This window comes from Rhinopithecus bieti, unplaced genomic scaffold (genome assembly GCF_001698545.2).
Source record: "Rhinopithecus bieti isolate Rb0 unplaced genomic scaffold, ASM169854v2 scaffold_20175, whole genome shotgun sequence".
NCBI lineage: Eukaryota > Metazoa > Chordata > Mammalia > Primates > Cercopithecidae > Rhinopithecus > Rhinopithecus bieti.
This window is the reverse complement of record NW_016809984.1, coordinates 66,415-84,091: the sequence shown is the minus strand read 5'-3', so window position 1 is coordinate 84,091 and position 17,677 is coordinate 66,415. Positions and strand designations below refer to the sequence as shown.

The window sequence follows — 17,677 nt, the reverse complement described above, 5'->3', positions numbered from 1 at the left end:
CTAGCCGGGCGAGGTGGCGGGCGCCTGTAGTCCCAGCTACTCCGGAGGCTGAGGCAGGAGAATGGCGTAAACCCGGGAGGCGGAGCTTGCAGTGAGCTGAGATCCGGCCACTGCACTCCAGCCCGGGCGACAGAGCGAGACTCCGTCTCAAAAAAAAAAAAAGAAAGAAAAGATAAGGACCGAATATCAGTGCTATGCATGGATGCCATGCTGCTAAGAGGTATTTCAAGACTCCAGTGAGTATCAAGAGAATGATTATTTGCAAAGACGGGGAACAGGAAGGTTAAGAGCCTTAGGGTGATAAATGAACAAGATTCAATAGTACTATTATTAGTCCAGGGGCCCCCAAATTGGGGAATGGAAAAGAAGGCTATGTGTACATGTATTTTAAAATTTTAATTATTATTATTATTTTTTTTTTTTTTGAGACGGAGTCTTGCTCTGTCGCCCGGGCTGGAGTGCAGTGGCCAGATCTCAGCTCACTGCAAGCTCTGCCTCCCGGGTTTACGCCATTCTCCTGCCTCAGCCTCCCGAGTAGCTGGGACTACAGGCGCCCGCCACCTCGCCCGGCTAGATTTTGTATTTTTTAGTAGAGACGGGGTTTCACCGTGTTAGCCAGGATGGTCTCGATCTCCTGACCTTGTGATCCGCCCGTCTCGGCCTCCCAAAGTGCTGGGATTACAGGCTTGAGTCACCGAGCTCGGCCAATTTTAATTATTTTTAATTGTCATATAAAAATGGCATATATTTATCATGTGCGACAATGATGATTTTATTATTGTTTTTGAGACAGGGTCTCCCTCTGTCATCCATGCTGGAGTGCAGTGACATGATCACGGCTCACTGCAGCCTCGACCTTCCAGGTTCAAGTAACCTTCCCACTTCAGCTTCCTGAGTAGCTGGGACCACGTGTCACCACCACAGGCTCTTTTTTTTTTTTTTTTTTTTTGTAGAAACAAGGCCCCACCATGTTGCCCAGGTTGATCTCAATCTCCTGGGCTTAACTGGAACATGATATTTTAATACATACATATATTTTGTTGTTGTTTTGTTTTGTTTTGAGACGGAGTCTCACTCTGTCGCCCAGGCTGGAGTATAGTGGTGCGATCTCAGCTCACTGCAACCTCCGCCTCCCAGGTTCAAGCAATTCTCCCGCCTCAGCTTCTCAAGTAACTGGGATTATAGGCATGCGCCACCATGCCCAGCTAATTTTTTTATTTTGAGTAGAGATGAGGTTTCACCGTGTTGGCCACGCTGATTTCAAACTCCTGACCTCAGATGATCCAACTGCCTTGGTCTCTCAAAGTGCTGGGATTACAGGCATGAGCCACTGCGCCCAGTCTGGTGTTTTGAAATATGTTTACTTTGTGGAGTGGCTACATTGAGCTAATTAACATATATACTACCTCACATACTTGTTTTTTGTGATAAGAAAACTTAAAATCTACTCTCAGCAATTTTCTACAATACATTAACTATAATTGCCATGTTGTACAATAGATCTCTTTAACTTATTCATTCTATATGAGCTAATGTATATTTTAAGGATATTTCAGGGGGTGTTAGATCCAAGAGAAACTCACTTGGAAGCAAGGTGATCTTTGTTTTTAACGCTTTCTTCTTTTAGAAACAGACTGTCACCCAGGCTGCAGTGCAGTGACACGATCATAGCTCACTGCAACCTTGAGCTCCAGGGCTCCAGCGATCCTCCCATGTCAGCCTCCTGAGTAGCTAGGACTGCAGGCATGTGCCACCACACTGTGCTAATTTTTAAATTTTTTGTAGGCAAGGGGTCTCACTATGTTGCCCAGTCTGGCCTCAGACTCCTAGCCTCAAGCGATACTCCTACCTCAACCTCCCAAAGTGCTGGGATTACAGATGTGAGCCACCACAGCTGGCTTGCTTTTGTTGTTGTTGTTGTTGAGACAGAGTTTCACTCTTGTTGCCCAGGCTGGAGTGCAATGGCATGATCTTGGCTCACTGCAGCCTCCACCTCCCAGGTTCAAACGATTCTCCTGCCTCAGCCTCCCAAATAGCTGAGATTACAGGCATGCACCACCACCCCTGGCTAACTTTTGTATTTTTAGTAGAGATGGGGTTCCACCATGTCGGCCAAGATGGTCTCAAACTCCTGACCGGCCAATATCTTTTTTTTTTTTTTTTTGAGACGGAGTCTCACTCTGTCTCCCAGGCTGGAGTGCAGTGGCCGGATCTCAGCTCACTGCAAGCTCCGCCTCCCAGGTTTACGCCAGTCTTCTGCCTCAGCCTCCCCAGTAGCTGGGACTACAGGCACCCGCCACCTCACCCGGCTAGTTTTTTGTATTTTTTAGTAGAGACGGGGTCACCGTGTTAGCCAGGATGGTCTCGATCTCCTGACCACGTGATCTGCCCGTCGTCTCGGCCTCCCAAAGTGCTGGGATTACAGGCTTGAGCCACCGCGCCCGGCCAATATCTTTTAATTCACATATTTTCTCCTCAAGTAAGCCAGAGCTAATTGATTCTTTTTTTAATGGCTCAGGAAACTTTTAGGACAATGAGATTAGAGGTGCCTGATGTCAGGGGTGTCTGCATAGATCCATCTAGGCAAAACTCAGCTTCCTTGCAACTTTACCTAAGCAAAGCCTAGGTCAGAACTTGGGCAAATGTTCAGAAGACTAACGTTAAGAAGGCTTTCTAACAAATGCAGTGCTGGCTATAGGCCCCACACCTGAGGAGGATGTAGTATACTCATGGCAGAACCATTGGGCCCTCACTTTTATTCTTACAAGTACTTCTAACAAGCGTCTAAGGTGTTTGTTTGTTTGTTTGTTTGTTTTTGAGATGGAGTCTCGCTCTATCACCCAGGTGCTGGAGTGCAGTGGCGTGATCTCAGCTCACCACAACCTCTGCCTCCTGGGTTCAAGCCATTCTCCTGCCTCAGCCTCCCGAGTAGTTGGGATTACAGGTGCATGCCACCACGCCCAGCTAATTTTTGTATTTTTAGTAGAGACGGGGGTTTCACCATGTTGACCAGGCTGGTCTTGAACTCCTGACCTCGTGATCTATCCACGTTGGCCTCCCAAAGTGCTGGGATTACAGGCATGAGCCACAGCGCCCAGCCATGTCTAAGGTTTCTAATCCTATCATATTGTAGAAATCGTATAACAGAATGAGAGGAGAGAGGAGCTGCTGCAGCAGGCTCAGCAGCAGTAAGAGATGATTGCAAGGAAGAAGAGAGGAAGTCAACTCCCACTCGCCTTGGAAGGCCATCAGTCATCACTGTCTTGCAGCATAATAGAGTTGATAATTCAACATGATAACCCTGCAGAATCCACTCCTTCATTCAACAGACTTGAGCTTGAATTCAGGCACTGTTGCGGAGAGATCAATAATGCTCAGTGCTTGCCAATAAAAAAAAAAAAAGGCTACATTGTGACCATTACTCTTTTTCTTGCTTGCTTTGTTTTTTGTTTTGTTTTGTTTTTTGTTTTTGGTGTTTTTTTTTTTGAGACACACTCTTGCTAGGTTGACCAGGCTGGAGTGGAGTGCAGTGGCACGATCCGATCACTGCTCACTGCAGCTTGGACCTCCTGGGCTCAAGAACCTCCCACCTCAGCCTCCACAGTAGCTGGGATTACAGGTGTGTGCCACCACACCAGGCTAACTTTTTTATACTTTATGATTTTTTATTTTCCCCATCCAATGACCCATCAGACGTCAGGCTAATTTTTACATTTTTTGTAGAGACGGGGGTCTTCTTATATTGCTTAGGCTGGTCTTGAACGCCGGGCCTCAAGTGATCCTCCCTCAGCCTCCGAAAGTGCTGGAATTACAGGCTGAGCTACGAAGGCAGGCCTGACCATTTTTCTTTATTCTTTTTTTGTTTCTTCCATGACCACAATGCCATTATCACTGTTAATAAACTTTTCTCTTTTTTTTGGAGACAGTCTCACTCTGTCGCCCAGGCGGAGTGCAAGCTACAATCTCAGCTCACTGCAACCTCTGCCTCCCGGGTTCAAGCGATTCTCCTGCCTCAGCCTCCCGAGTAGCTGGGATTACAGGCGTGCATCACCACGCCCAGCTAAGTTTTGTATTTTTTGACAGAGATGAGGTTTCACCATGTTGGCCAGGCTGGTCTTGAACTTCTGACCACCTCAGCCTCCCAAAGTGCGGGGATTACAGGCATCAGTACTGTGCCTGACCTCTCCCAATGTTACTATGTTATTATTTTTTGAAACTTTCAATGCTTAAAATGGTTAGCCTTCAGTCATCTCTCTTTTTTTTTTTTTTTTTGAGATGGAGTTTTGCTCTTGTTGCCCAGACTAGAGTGCAATGGTGCAATCTCGCCTCCTGGGTTCAAGCGATTCTTCTGCCTCAGCCTCCTGAGTAGCTAGGGTACACCATACCTGGCTAATTTTTTGTATTTTTAGTGGAGACGGAATTTCACCATGTTAGCCAGGCTGGTCTCGAACTCCTGACCGCAGGTGATCTACCCATCTTGGCCTCCCAAAGTACTGGGATTACAGGCGTAAGCCACCATGCCCGGCAGCCCTCAGTCATCTCTAGCATATCATCCTTGACCAGAATTCTGGGTGAGGCTCAACTGTATATGAGTTTCACCTTTACATGAACCCATTTGGAGCTGACCGCTGGCATGTGAGTACCAAAGGAGTTTTCTGTCCTTCTTTTCCTGGATTGCACCTAGGTGTTCATGCTCAGCTGAGAGAATGCTGGGAACAGAACACAGCCAAAGCTACAGTGTTTTGATAGAAAGCATCTTCAGATCTTCAGTAAGAGAATGAGCATTCTTGAGAAAATAGGCTTTCACTGTTTTTGTGTTTTTGTTTTGTTTGGGGAGCAGGCAGGCAGTAGGGGTAGAAAGGAATGTAAATTAAAACCTTACAAGAGTCCAGGCACGGTGGCTCACACCTGTAATCCCAGCACTTCGAGAGGCTGAGGGGGGCAGATCACTTGAAGTCAGGAGTTCAAGTCCAGTCTGACCAACATGGTGAAACCCTATCACTACTAAAAATACAAAAATTAGCCGGGTGTGGTGGCAAGTGCCTGTAGTCCCAGCTACTCGGGAGGCTGAGATGGGAGAATTGCTTGAACCTGGGAGGCGGAGGTTGCAGTGAGCCCAGATCGCGCCACTGCACTCCAGCCTATGCAACAGAGTGAGACTCCATCTCAAAAATAATTAAAAATAGAAATAAATAAATAAAAACCTTACAAGAGTATAGCTCACACAAAAAAGCTGAGAGCAGGAGGGTGCAGGGCGTGTAGCTCACATGTGAAAACACACTTGTAAAAATTATCCAGGACATTAAAATCGTCCCTGCAGCTGTGCCTCCAAGCCTCTCGCATAGGCTCTAAGTGCCTGATGTGGCCTGTGCTGAGACTGTCCCGTGCTATGCGTGCTATGCCCCATCCACGTGTGTCCTTTCCTAATCATCCTGCCTCTGGGAGAGCCTTCTCCCCTGGAGGCTTCCCTGGGCCCTCGCTGAGCCGGCCTCTCTCCCTGTTCTCTCCCTGGCTGCAGCACCCTGTCCAAGTGCTGCCACGCAATGGTGGCGCTGATCTACCCCTTCACCTGGCAGCACACCTACATCCCGGTGCTGCCACCCGCCATGGTCGACATCGTGTGCTCGCCAACGCCCTTCCTCATCGGGCTGCTCTCCAGCTCTCTGCCCCTGCTCAGGGAGCTGCCACTGGAAGAGGTGAGCTCCCACTTGGCCCTGTCCCCCTCCCTGCAGGGTGCGGAGAACAGAGCAGGGTGCTGGCCCTGCAGGCATCATGGAGCAGTTCTCAGAGCCAGCAGTGTTGGGGAGCAGGGCGCAGGGGGCCACCAGGGCTTTGTCTGGCATGTGTCCTGCCCAGAGGCTGACTCAGTCAGACCCTCAGTGACAGCAAACACTGTTTTCCCTTCCAAATGAAATGCCTGGTATGAGCACCCCTTGAGAAGGTCAGCAACGAACAATTTAGCCAGATGTCGAAACTCTTAAGTCGTGAATAGCCCTCTCCTCTCCCCTGCCCTCCCGCCCACTCCCCCACATTGAGGAGCTAGCAAGATCCGGTCCTTTGTCATATCCGTTAAAAATGTTTTTAATCCCCAAGTTCTGGGTGTCTAGTTTAGCATCGAAGCGGGGAAAGTCCTGCTTGGCACTTCTGGAGTTACTTAGCCCCAGCCCCTTCTTCTAAATGGTTTCGACCCTGAGGACTGGGGACTTCCAGCGGTCAGAGAGGGAAGCTTAAATAATGTTGCTCAGCCCCGAAGCACCAGGAGGAACGCCTGTCCCTGTGTCCTGCAGTTCTGTCTGGGTGCCTAGAAGCTGCTCCTCTAATTGCCCAGATAGTCCTAATGCCCCATTAAACATCACCCACCGGCCTTAGGGCTTTCAGTGCAGGCTTGAGGACCGCCAGGAGTTCGTCTGGCGCCCTGTGCTCCTGCAGGTGGCTCAGTTCATCCCCGGAGGGTGTGAGTGGGAAGGAAGGGGAAGTGGCCCTCCGCTCCTGGGCAGGCCTCTGGGATATGGGAGAACTCCTGTGTTTCCAGCTGTTGTTATGGTGACCATCCAGGCCCCTGGCTCCTCCTCCATCATGGCCAGTGGCCTTGGCTGGGGTCTGAGTGAGGGTCATGCTCTCAGAAGTAGCAGCCCTTGTGTGGCCTTTGCGCCCCAGGCACCTCACTTACCCCACCCTGGTCCTGGCCCAAGTCTCATTCTCACTCTGAGGAGTGAGGGAGCAAGTGCTTTATCCTGAAAGCCTTCAGCAGTGAAAGCCCAAAGCCTAACCGAGTCTCCAGGTGGGTTTCTCTCCTCCTCTCCCCTGGAGAGAAGTGACACGGTTAAGTGGGCAGCCGGGGGAAAGACAAGGCAGCAGCCCTACGGTGGGAACCAGGGAGGCCTATAGTGTCTTTGGCCCACCTCAGTAGCCCACACCCTAAAAGGCAGCATGAGAAGCTCTGCCTCAGCCAGTGTGAGAGCTGGGTGGAGAGTCCAGCCACAGCACGCACGTGTCCCAGCCTGCGGTGTCAGTGTTGAAAGCATGCAGTTCAGGCCAGGCGCGGTGGCTCAAGCCTGTAATCCCAGCACTTTGGGAGGCCGAGACGGGTGGATCACGAGGTCAGGAGATCGAGACTATCCTGGCTAACACGGTGAAACCCCGTCTCTACTAAAAAAAAAAAAAAAAAAAAAAAAAAAACTAGCCGGGCGAGGTGGCGGGCGCCGGTAGTCCCAGCTACTCGGGAGGCTGAGGCAGGAGAATGGCGTAAACCTGGGAGGTGGAGCTTGCAGTGAGCTGAGATCTGGTCACTGCACTTCAGCCTGGGCGACAGAGCGCGACTCCGTCTCAAAAAAAAAAAAAAGCATGCAGTTCAGGAAGGACCCTCCCCAGCCCTGCTCTTCATTATCTGTGGCTGCTGTGGCAATATCAGGAAACCACAAATGGCTCACCCCCAGTCCCGCCCCAGCTGCCTCTCTGCATGCCAAGAAGGAAGAAGGCTACGAGTCCATCCCTATCCCAGAAGCGCTGGTGACAGTGACAGTCCCTCTCCTCTCATCTCATAGGTCCTTGTGGTTGACCTCGTCAACAGCCGGTTCCTCAGACAGGTGAGTGAGGCCAGCGACGGCCTCCTGCTCCCTTTGTCTTCACCTATGTGTCGTTTGGGGCTCAGCTCTCCAGCCTTGAAAAGGCTCCGTGGAATTGCAGAGCAGGGTGGCAGAGCTGTGTGACCCGAGGACAGGGCTGGGCTGAGGACAAGCCAGAAGGCAAGGGGCAAAAAGGAAGGGTTAGGGCAAAGGATTACTTTCCACGTGTTCTGACACAAAATGGTTTTCTAACCATTAGAAAAAGATCTTTGTAATCTTGTAACTATAGGTACCCAGATATTTCATTTTTAAAAACAGCTGGGTGCGGTGGCTCACACCTGCAATCCCAGCACTTTGGGAGGCTGAGACAGGTGGATCACCTGAGGTCAGGAGTTTGAGACCAGCCTGACTAATATGGTGAAACCCCATCTCTATTAAAAATACAAAAATTAGCCAGACGTAGTGGCAGGCACCTGTAGTCCCAGCTACTTGGGAGGCTTTGACAAGAGAATTGCTTGAACCCGGGAGGTGGAGGTTGCAGTGAGCCAAGATTGCGCCACTGCACTCCAGCCTGGGCGACAGAGTGAGAACCCATCTCCAAAAAAAAAAAAAGATAGGGTCTGACTATGTTGCCCAGGTTGGTCTCAAACTCCTGGCCTCAAGTGATCTTCCCACCTCAGTCTCCTCAGTAGCTGGAGGCGTGCACCACCATGCCCAGCTTCAATATGCATTTAAAGAATATTTGCCCCAGCCTGGTGTCTCACGCTTATAATCCCAGCACCTCCAGAGGCTGAGGCAGGAGGATCACTTGAGCCCAGGAGTTAAAGACCAGCCTGGGACAACATGGTAAGACCCTTGTGTCTACAAAAAAATTTTAAAATTACCCAGGCCTGCTGGTGTGCACCTGTAGTCCTAGCAGCTATTCAAGAGGCTGAGGCAGGAGGATCATTTAAGCCTAGGAGGTCAAGGCTGCAGTGAGCTGAGATCGTGCCACTGTACTCCAGCCTGAGAGACAGAGTGAAACCCTTTCCTGAAGAAAAAAAAAAGGAGAGAAAAGGAGACAGGAAAAAAAAATGTGTTTTTGTGTGTGTGTGTGTGTGTGTGTGCGTGCGCACGTGCGCACGTGCACCTTAAAAGGACTGAAAGGAAAACCCACTAAAACATTAATGCGTGTTGTCTTGAGGAGGGAAACTGAAAGGAGACAGATGATGAGTGATTTTAAATTGTTTTGGTACATTCATATATGTTTATAATGACCATCAGTTACTTTCACTAGCAGAGAAGATAACACACATGTATTTTTTTTTTTAATCATTTGCCAGAGAGGCCTAACTTCTATCAGATCTAGGAAGAAGTAATTATAGTAATTACAGAAATTTTCTCTGGGCATTCTGATGGATTACTTCCAAGTGTTGCCACATTGCTGAAAAGTTCAGTAGCATTAATGCTGTTTTTTTTATCATTACTTTCACTTCCTCAAGGCCCACAGGGTAGGCCCTTCCCGAGACCCTCCTGCTCTGAGATGCAGATCCCAAAGCCAGCCTTGGATCACACAGGCCGTCTGCCCTGGCCAGAATCCCCTGGTTACCAGAATCCACTGGCTACCCTACAGGATGGGGCAGTGGAAATCATCTATTGAGTATCCTATCAGTGCGAAGCCCTTTCACAGGGTAATTGTAGTCCATTTTAGCTTCACAACAAGGTATAGATTGATTGGTAGTCCATTTTACAAGTGGGGAAAATGAGGCTCCCGTTGCTTGTAAAAAGTAGGCTTGGCCGGGTACAGTGGCTCACGCCTGTAATGCCAGCACTTTGGGAGGTCAAGGTGGGCGGATCACCTGAGGTCAGGAGTTTGAGACCAGCCTGGTTAACACGGTGAAACCCCGTCTCTACTAAAAATACAAAACATTAGCCAGGCGTGGTGGCACACGCCTGTAGTTCCAGCTACTTGGGAGGCTGAGGCAGGAGAATTGCTTGAATCCGGGAGGCAGAGGTTGCAGTGAGCCAAGATCGTGCCATTGCACTCCGGCCTAAGCGACAAGAGTGAAACTGTCTCAAAAAAAAAAAAAGAAAAGAAAGAAAGAAGGTAGGCTCAAGATGGAAACCTCGGAACTCTGGCTTTCAGTTGTATTCCTTCCATGAAACTGGGGACTGAGCCAGGCCTGCCCTGCGGTGACTCCAGTGTGTCCTGCGGCCAGGACGCAGCCACCATGCCCATAAGCCCACCTGCTACCTCTGCTTTCCAGATGGATGATGAGGACTCCATTCTGCCCCGGAAGCTTCAGGTGGCCCTGGAACACATTCTGGAACAGAGGAACGAGCTGGCTCGTGAGCAGGATGAAGGGCCCCTAGACAGCAGGCATGGTAAGTGTTCGGCCACTGCCCAGTGGGTCTCTCCCTTCCACTCTGAGGGTCAAGGAACAAACGGGCAGTGGGCAAGGGCCAGGTAGGAAAATGAGCAAGGAAGACATAAGGAGAGAAACTGGGGCCTCATTCTGTTTATCTGTATTTCATTCCCATGATGAATTGTTGGAAAGATTTTCCCACCTCCCCCATTTTGGCCCTAAAGTACCTGTTTAAAAGGGGGATGTGGAAATTATCTGGGCATGGTGGCACATGCCTGTGGTCACAGCTACTCGGGAGGCTGAGGCAGGAGGATCCCTTGAGCCCAGGAGGTTGAGGCTGCAGTGAGCCATACCACTGCACTCTAGTCTGGGCGACAGAGTGAGACCCCATCTCAAAAAATCAAAAATTAAAAACTGTGGCCAGGCGCGGTGGCTCACACCTATAATCCCAGCACTTTGGGAGGCCGAGGAAGGTGGATCACCTGAAGTCAAGAGTTCGAGACCAGCCTGGCCAACATGGTGAAACCACATCTCTACTGAAAATACAAAAATTAGCTGGCCATAGTGGCAAGCACCTGTAATCCCAGCTACTCGGGAGTCCGAGGCAGGAGAATCGCTTGATCTAGGAGACAGAGGTTGCAGTGGACCGAGATCACACCACTGCACTCCAGCCTGGGAGACAGAGCAAGACTCTATCTCAAAAAACATAAAAGGCTGGGGCCAGGCACAGTGGCTCACGCCTGTAATCCCAGCACTTTGGGAGGCTGAGGCAGGCGGATCACAAGGTCAGTAGATCGAGACCATCCTGGCTAACATGGTGAAACCCCATCTCTACTAAAATACAAAAAAAATTAGCCGGGCGTGGTGGCACATGCTTGTAGTCCCAGCTACTCGGGAGGCTGAGGCAGGAGAATGGTGTGAACCCAGGAGGCAGAGCTTGCAGTGAGCTGAGATCTGGCCACTGCACTTTAGCCTGGGCGACAGAGCGAGACTCTGTCTCAAAACAAAACAAAACAAAAACATAAAAGGCTTGGCGCAGTGGCTCACCCTGTAATCCCAGCAATTTGGGAGGCCGAGGTGGGCAGATCACTTGAGGTCAGGAGTTCGAGACCAGCTTGTCCAACATGGTGAAACCCCATCTCTACTAAAAATACAAAATTTAACTGGGTATGGTGGTGCGCACCCATAATCCGAGCTACTCGGGAGGCTGAGGCAGAGGAATTACTTGAACCCAGGAGGCAGAGGTTGCGGTGAGTCAGGATTATGCCACTGCACTCCAGCCTGGGTGACAGAGTGAGACTCCATCTCAAAAAATAAAATAAAATAAAACTTGTTTTGACAATTTAAAATTTTAAAATTAAGCAAGGAAAGAAATGTCTTAATAACCTAGGGTAACCCTCCTCCTGGATAATCAGTGTCCATCAAGGGAACTAGCAGTTACTGTACTTTGATTACTAATTGGCTTGTCTCACGGGCTCTGGCCCAGCCTGTCTGCCCTCACCGTTCCTGGCCTTTCCTCCCCTTACTCAGGCTCAGAGTCCAGCCCATTGAATGAGGTGGTGTCTGAAGCCTTTGTCCGTTTCTTCGTGGAGATTGTGGGACACTACTCTTTGTTCCTGACGTCGGGTGAGCGCGAGGAGAGAACCCTGCAGCGGGAGGCCTTCCGCAAAGCTGTCTCCTCCAAGAGTGTCCGCCACTTCCTGGAGGTCTTCATGGAGACTCAGATGTTTCGGGGCTTCATCCAGGAGCGGGAGCTGCGCCGGCAGGATGCCAAAGGTTAGGGCATCTTCTCTGTTGGAGCCAAGTCAGCTAGAGCTCCCCCTGTTCCAGGTGGCTGATGAGCAGGGAGAAAGATCACAGGGCAGGGGCACAGAGAGGGCTGTACCCGCCTCCCCCAGAGAGCTTGCAGTTATGCCCTGATTGAGCTGGTGGGAAGGCCTCCTCTCCTGGCTTCTCTGTTGCCTCTGCCAGCCTCTCCCAGAACCACATTCCAGCATCTGTGGCAAGCTCTCCTTCTATCCCATGCTTTCCAAATTGATGAAATTCTCAGGCTGGGCACAGTGGGTGACTCACGCCTATAATCCCAGCACTTTGGGAGGCCGAGGCATGCAGATCACTTGAGGTCAGGAGTTCGAGACCAGCCTGGACAACACGGTGCAACTCCTTTTCTACAAAAATACTTTAAAAAACTAGATCAGTGTGGTGGTATGTGCCTGTGATCCCAGCTACTCAGGAGGCTGAGGTGGGAGGATCACTTGAGCTTGGGAGGTGGAGGTTGCAATAAGTCAAGATCATGTCATTGCATTCCAGCCTGGTGGAGAGAGCAAGACTCCATCTCAGAAAAAAAAAAAAGAAAAGAAAAGAAAGCTCATTGGAAAGTATGAGTTACAGGAGGCACCTGCCGAAGGAGTTTTTAAAATATTAATAGATCTACCAGATCCATTTAATTATCTCTTTACAGATCACTTGGTAAGAGAGGTGGGAGACACACAAGCTTAAAAACTACCTGGAAGCTGGGTGTGGTGGCTCACACCTGTAATCCTAGCACTTTGGGAGGCCAAGGCAGGTAGATCACCTGAGGTCAGGAGTTCAAAATCAGCTTGGCCAACATGGTGAAACCCCGTCTCTACTAAAAATAAAGAAAATTAGCCGAGCGTGGTGGTGTGTGCCTATAATCCCAGCTACTCAGGAGAATTGCGTGAACCCAAGAGGCGGAGGTTGCAGTGAGCCAAGATCGCACCATTGCACTCCAGCCTGGGCAACAAGAGTGAAACTCCATCTCAGAAAAATAAAAGAAAAAGAAAAGAAAAAAAAAATTACCTGGAAAAAGCCGGGTGCTGTGGTGCACTCCTGTAATCCCAGCACTTTGGGAGGCCGAGGCGGGCAGATCACCTGAGGTCAGGAGCTTGAGACCAACCTGGACAACTTGGTGAAACCCCATCTCTACTAAAAATACAAAAATTAGCTGGGCATGGTGGCAGGCACCTGTAATCCCAGCTACTCAGGAGGCTGAGGCAGGAGAATCGCTTGAACCCGGGAGGCGGAGCTTGCAGTGAGCCACAATGGCACCATTACACTCCAGCCTGGGTGACACAGCAAAACTCTGTCTCAAAAAAAAAAAAAAAAAAAAAAAAATCCTGGAAAGAACCCTCTGTCCATGAAAAATCAGTCAGCAATAAGACAGAGTGCCTGAAGCTCAGACCCCAGGGGTCTGAGAAGCTGCCTAGGAGATGGCCTATCCAGCCATCCTCCCTCCACAGAGGGACTCCTGGAAAACTAAGCCACTTGGCTAGGGCCCTCTTACAGGAGAATGCAGGGAACTGGGAGCGCACAGGCACCCCTCCCGAGCCAGGACAGTCCGGTTCAACTTTTCTTTCTTTTCTTTTTTTTTTTTTTTGAGATGGAATTTCACTCTTTTTGTCCAAGCTGGAGTGCAAAAGCGCAACCTTGGCTCACTGCAACCTCCATCTCCCGAGTTCAAGCGATTCTCCTGCCTCAGCCTCCCGAGTAGCTGGGATTACCGGCGTGCACCACTATGCCTGGCTAATTTTTTGTATTTTTCAGTAGAAACGGGGTTTCACCATGTTAGCCAGGCTGGCCTCAAACTCCTGATCTCAGGTGATCTGCCAACCTCGGCCTCCCAAAGTGCTGGGATTACAGGCGTGAGCCATCATGCCTGGCCACTCTGGTTCATATTTAAAACCGCCCACCTGGCACAGTGTAGACACTTGGAAGGCGTTTGTTGAATAAAAATAGGATTTCATCTAAGAGGTGGCTTTATAGCCTTCCAAAGACAGTTATTGCACAGGTGGGGCAACTATAAGAGCAATAAAACCCTTATAAAACCTGATTCAGAGCATGTTTATAGGAGCAGCTTAGTCTCAGAAACAAAGTTTCTCTTTTTTCTGGTAGGGAGGAAATGGGCATGTTTAGAAGCACAAAGACCAATAACTCAAATGACTGGGATTTCTCTTGTTAACAGGTCTGTTTGAGGTCCGAGCCCAAGAGTATCTGGAAACACTCCCCAGTGGAGAGCACAGCGGTGTCAATAAGTTCCTGAAGGGACTAGGTAAGGATCCCGGCTCTGGGTGCCCAGCCTATGTGCCTCTGAGCTGTCTGTCTCCGAGTCCCAGCCAGTTCCCTCCACCGGAGCCAGCGCCCTGAATAATGCAGAGCTCTACGGCCTGCGCTGGGCAGATGCTACTGGCATTTTAACCTCCTGTTCTAATCTGTCCCCAAAGAGAAAACAAAGGAAACACTGCCCCCAGCACCTCCTTTTCTGGGTCCCCGGGCTTTCTTGCTATCTTCTTTCTCTATGATCTCCTACACTTTTAAATCTCAGTGGAACTGAGCCGAGGGAGCACGGCGGGAACCAGACAAGAATGTCTAGCAAGAAAGACTCGCACTGGTGTCCAAATTCCCCTGGAAAGTAGAAACGTGACACTTACAAGGACTGCAGTTTAATCAGTGAAAAGGCCTTACAGGGAAAGGGAGGATGAAGAACACAGCAGAAAAAGAGGACGGAGGCCCCAGTAGGGAGGTGTCTGCAGCAGTGAGGCCCTCCCAGAGGGCCTGCCAGGGGTGCCATGTCTGTGCCTCCTGCAGGATGGAGGGCTACCTGGAAGCGGAGTGTTTTAAATAACACAGCATTGCTGGGCACTTTCTCCTCCCTTGGCTCCTGAGGGATGTGTCAATTCAGTGCTTCCTTTATTACCACAGCAGAAGCCAGCCCTCCTAGACAGCTCTGATGGTCTTCCTTTCAAACCCCTCAAAGTCTAAGGAAGACCCTAGGGGGATCTCTGGAAAGAACAAAGCCCTTTGGTTTATCCAGAGCAAGGGATGAGGCTCCCTGGGGTGGCGTGGGGGCCCTGTTACCCACACCACTTCTGGGGGGAAAGGGCAAGATTTATCTCACCCGCCTTTGTCTACCTTGTGAAATGTTCTCATTTTCCTTTTTTTAGGCAATAAAATGAAATTTCTCCACAAGAAATAACTCTCAGCTCAGCCTCAAGGGAAAACTTCCTCCTAGTGCAGCTCCATGCTTTGAAAACAGTTCCTGGTGGCCTTTCTGAAAGGCTGGCTCCCAGGTTGTCCTGGTGCGGAACTGGAGGCCACGGTGGCTTCTGACTGAGGCTGGGCTTTCCCCTGGACGGGGGCCTGGGAGCCACCCGGGAGGACAGCCCCTGAAAGGGAGCCCGAGACCAGGCGTGTCGCCGACATGCAAATGGGTTGTTTTGGTGGTTGGGGTTTTTTTAATCTTAGATATTAAAAGTAAGAAAAATGTGTGGGTTTTCTGTTTATTATGCCAAGGCCAAGAGGAGCCTGTCCTGCCCTACATGTTCCCCTCGTTCGTCCCATCCATCCGCTCAGCAATGGAGCTAAGAGGTGCGGTGATGGGCAACAGGAATGAGGTGCTCCTCTGGGCGGGGCTGAGGACACACGAGGACTGTGAGGGGAGGAGGCAGAGCTGGTGCCTCGGGTTCAGGGCGTGAGGCCTCCTGGTGAAAGGCTGGGCCCTTGCCCTAGAGTGGAGGCCAGGGAGGGACGGGAGCTGTAGACGGATGTGGCTTCCCAGACACGCTGCACTTCCAGAAGGGTCAGTGATGCCACCTGGTGGCCGAGGCCATGGGCGTCTCTCTTCCCAAATGGACCTGACTCTTCTTGACCGCCTGCTCTCTTAGAAGCAGCTATGAACTGTCCACTGCCTGAGTAGTCCCTGGCTTTTACAGGCACACACAAAAAGAGGAAGTCTGTTAGTAAACTGTCCTGGAGGTCCTCAAGTTTATGACACTGCCTACGGCCCACCTTCCAACACATAGCCACAACTTTGACCCCATTCCCATCTCATTCCAGGGGCCCAGAGCAACAGCATTCATGCAATAGTGGATGTGCACTGCGTGTACACGGTGGGGGGGCGGGGGGACCTTTTGCAGCTGATGGTAACAAGACAGAGGGTGAGAACGCTGGGGGCAGCGTCATTAGCCTTGTGCAGCCAGACAGGCAGCTTGCGTTTTCTGGACCAGAAGCAGGGAGAGTGTGAAGAAGGCTGAAACCTCAGGGCGACCTAAGAGCTGTCCTGCAGCGGGGACAGTGGGGACAGCAGGGACAGCGGGGAGGCAGGAAGAGCCCAGAATGCAGCTCAGGCAGGTTCCCAGAGCAGGCCTCAGGGCCACAACCAGGCCGACCGCTGCCCGCAGCCCTCACCAGAGACCCTCACAGAAACACAAAAGGGAGGGGCTCCAACCTCAACAATGGCCCAGGGGGTCTGTGCTACCTGGCAGGGGTTCTCAGCCTTTAGGGAGGGGGAGCAAGGGGCCTCCCGAGGATACATAGAAACACGAGGAAAATGAGGGAAGGTGATCTCTCATCCTTCCTCTCAGCTGGAATTATGGACCACCTCTCTCCTCCAAGTTCTACCCAGGCTTTGGTGTGTCCATTACTTTTTCAGAGGTGTGGATCCACAGTTCACATCAAATTCTCAAAGATGCCCCCAGAATGGTAGAAATCAGGCTGTGCATAAAAATTAACCTGCCTTGCCAGGTGCAACGGCTCACACATAATCCTAGCACTTTGAGAGGCCAAGGCAGGTGGATCACCTGAGGTCAGGAGTTCAAGATCAGCCTGGCCAACATGGCAAAACCCCATCTCTACCAAAAATACAAAAAAAAAAAAAAAATCAGCAGGGCATGGTGGTGAGTGCCTGTAATCCCAACTACCTGGAAGGCTGAGGCAGAAGAATTGCTTGAACTTGGAAGGCGAAGGTTGCAGTGAGCCGAGATCATGCCACTGCACTCCAGCCTGGACAACAGAGCAAGACTTCTTCTCAAAAAAACTCTGGCGGGGTGTGTGTGGGTGGGGACTGGGGGGGTGCCTGAATGAGAATCCCTGAATCCTTGAGTGTGGGGGCTCAGGAATATATGTATCTAACAAGCTCCTCAGACTAGTCAACTTTATTAATAGTCTGCATATTTGTATATTGACCAGAAAGGGTCACTTTTTGGAATATACTTTCTTTTTTTAACTTATTTTGCATTATATTGTTTACTTAATAACGCCAAGCGAATAAATGTACATCTTTATCAACATTCCTAATGACTGCATAATATTCCATTTTGTGGGGATACTAAAAGCTGTGAGTTCATCAGCCTTTGGCTCTTTATGCATGCAGGACGTTTCCAATTTTAAACATCATAACATCGAAAAAAGCATCTTTGTACAAGTATCTTAGCATACTTGCCCCATCTTAATTTTCATTTTTGCTTAAAGTAAAATATACATACTTTTTTTTTTATTTATTTACTTTTTTTTTTTTTGAGATGGAGTCTCGCTCTGTCGCCCAGGCTGGGTGCAGTGGCACGATCTTGGCTCACTGCAACCTCTACCTCCCGAAGTTCAAGCAATTCTCCCCCTTCAGGCTCCCAAGTAGCTGGGATTACAGGTGTGTGCCACCACATCCGGCTAATTTTTGTATTTTTAGTAGAGACGGGGTTTCACCATGTTGACCAGGTTGGTCTCAAACTCCTGATCTCAGGTGATCCACCCACCGTGACCTCCCAAAGTGCTGGGATTATAGGCGTGAGCCACCGTGCCCTGCCAAAATATACATGCTTTAAAAATACACATACAGATATTAGTGTACAGCCTAACAAATGTTCGCAAACGACCATGTGAACGTTGCCAGAATCAAAATGGAGCCACGCAGACACACAAAATACTTGTGTGAGGATATCTGCCCAGCAACTACCTGTCCAGCCTCAGACTGGCGCC

The 17,677-nt window shown here is 50.0% G+C and overlaps 1 protein-coding gene across 5 annotated transcripts in view; it reads left to right on the top strand.

The window, feature by feature from the left end:
- Positions 1 to 15,193, top strand: part of DENND2A (DENN domain containing 2A) — a 131,413-nt gene extending 116,220 nt beyond the window's left edge. For all 5 annotated transcript variants that reach the window (XM_017891064.1, XM_017891063.1, XM_017891060.1 and 2 more), the window contains 6 exons: positions 5,519 to 5,696; positions 7,545 to 7,586; positions 9,812 to 9,929; positions 11,441 to 11,686; positions 13,893 to 13,979; positions 14,872 to 15,193. In XM_017891064.1, the coding sequence (XP_017746553.1) occupies positions 5,519 to 5,696; positions 7,545 to 7,586; positions 9,812 to 9,929; positions 11,441 to 11,686; positions 13,893 to 13,979; positions 14,872 to 14,903 (703 nt within the window). In that variant the 3' untranslated portion in view covers positions 14,904 to 15,193. The remainder of the gene's footprint in view (positions 1 to 5,518; positions 5,697 to 7,544; positions 7,587 to 9,811; positions 9,930 to 11,440; positions 11,687 to 13,892; positions 13,980 to 14,871) is intronic.
- Positions 15,194 to 17,677: the final 2,484 nt, after the last annotated feature.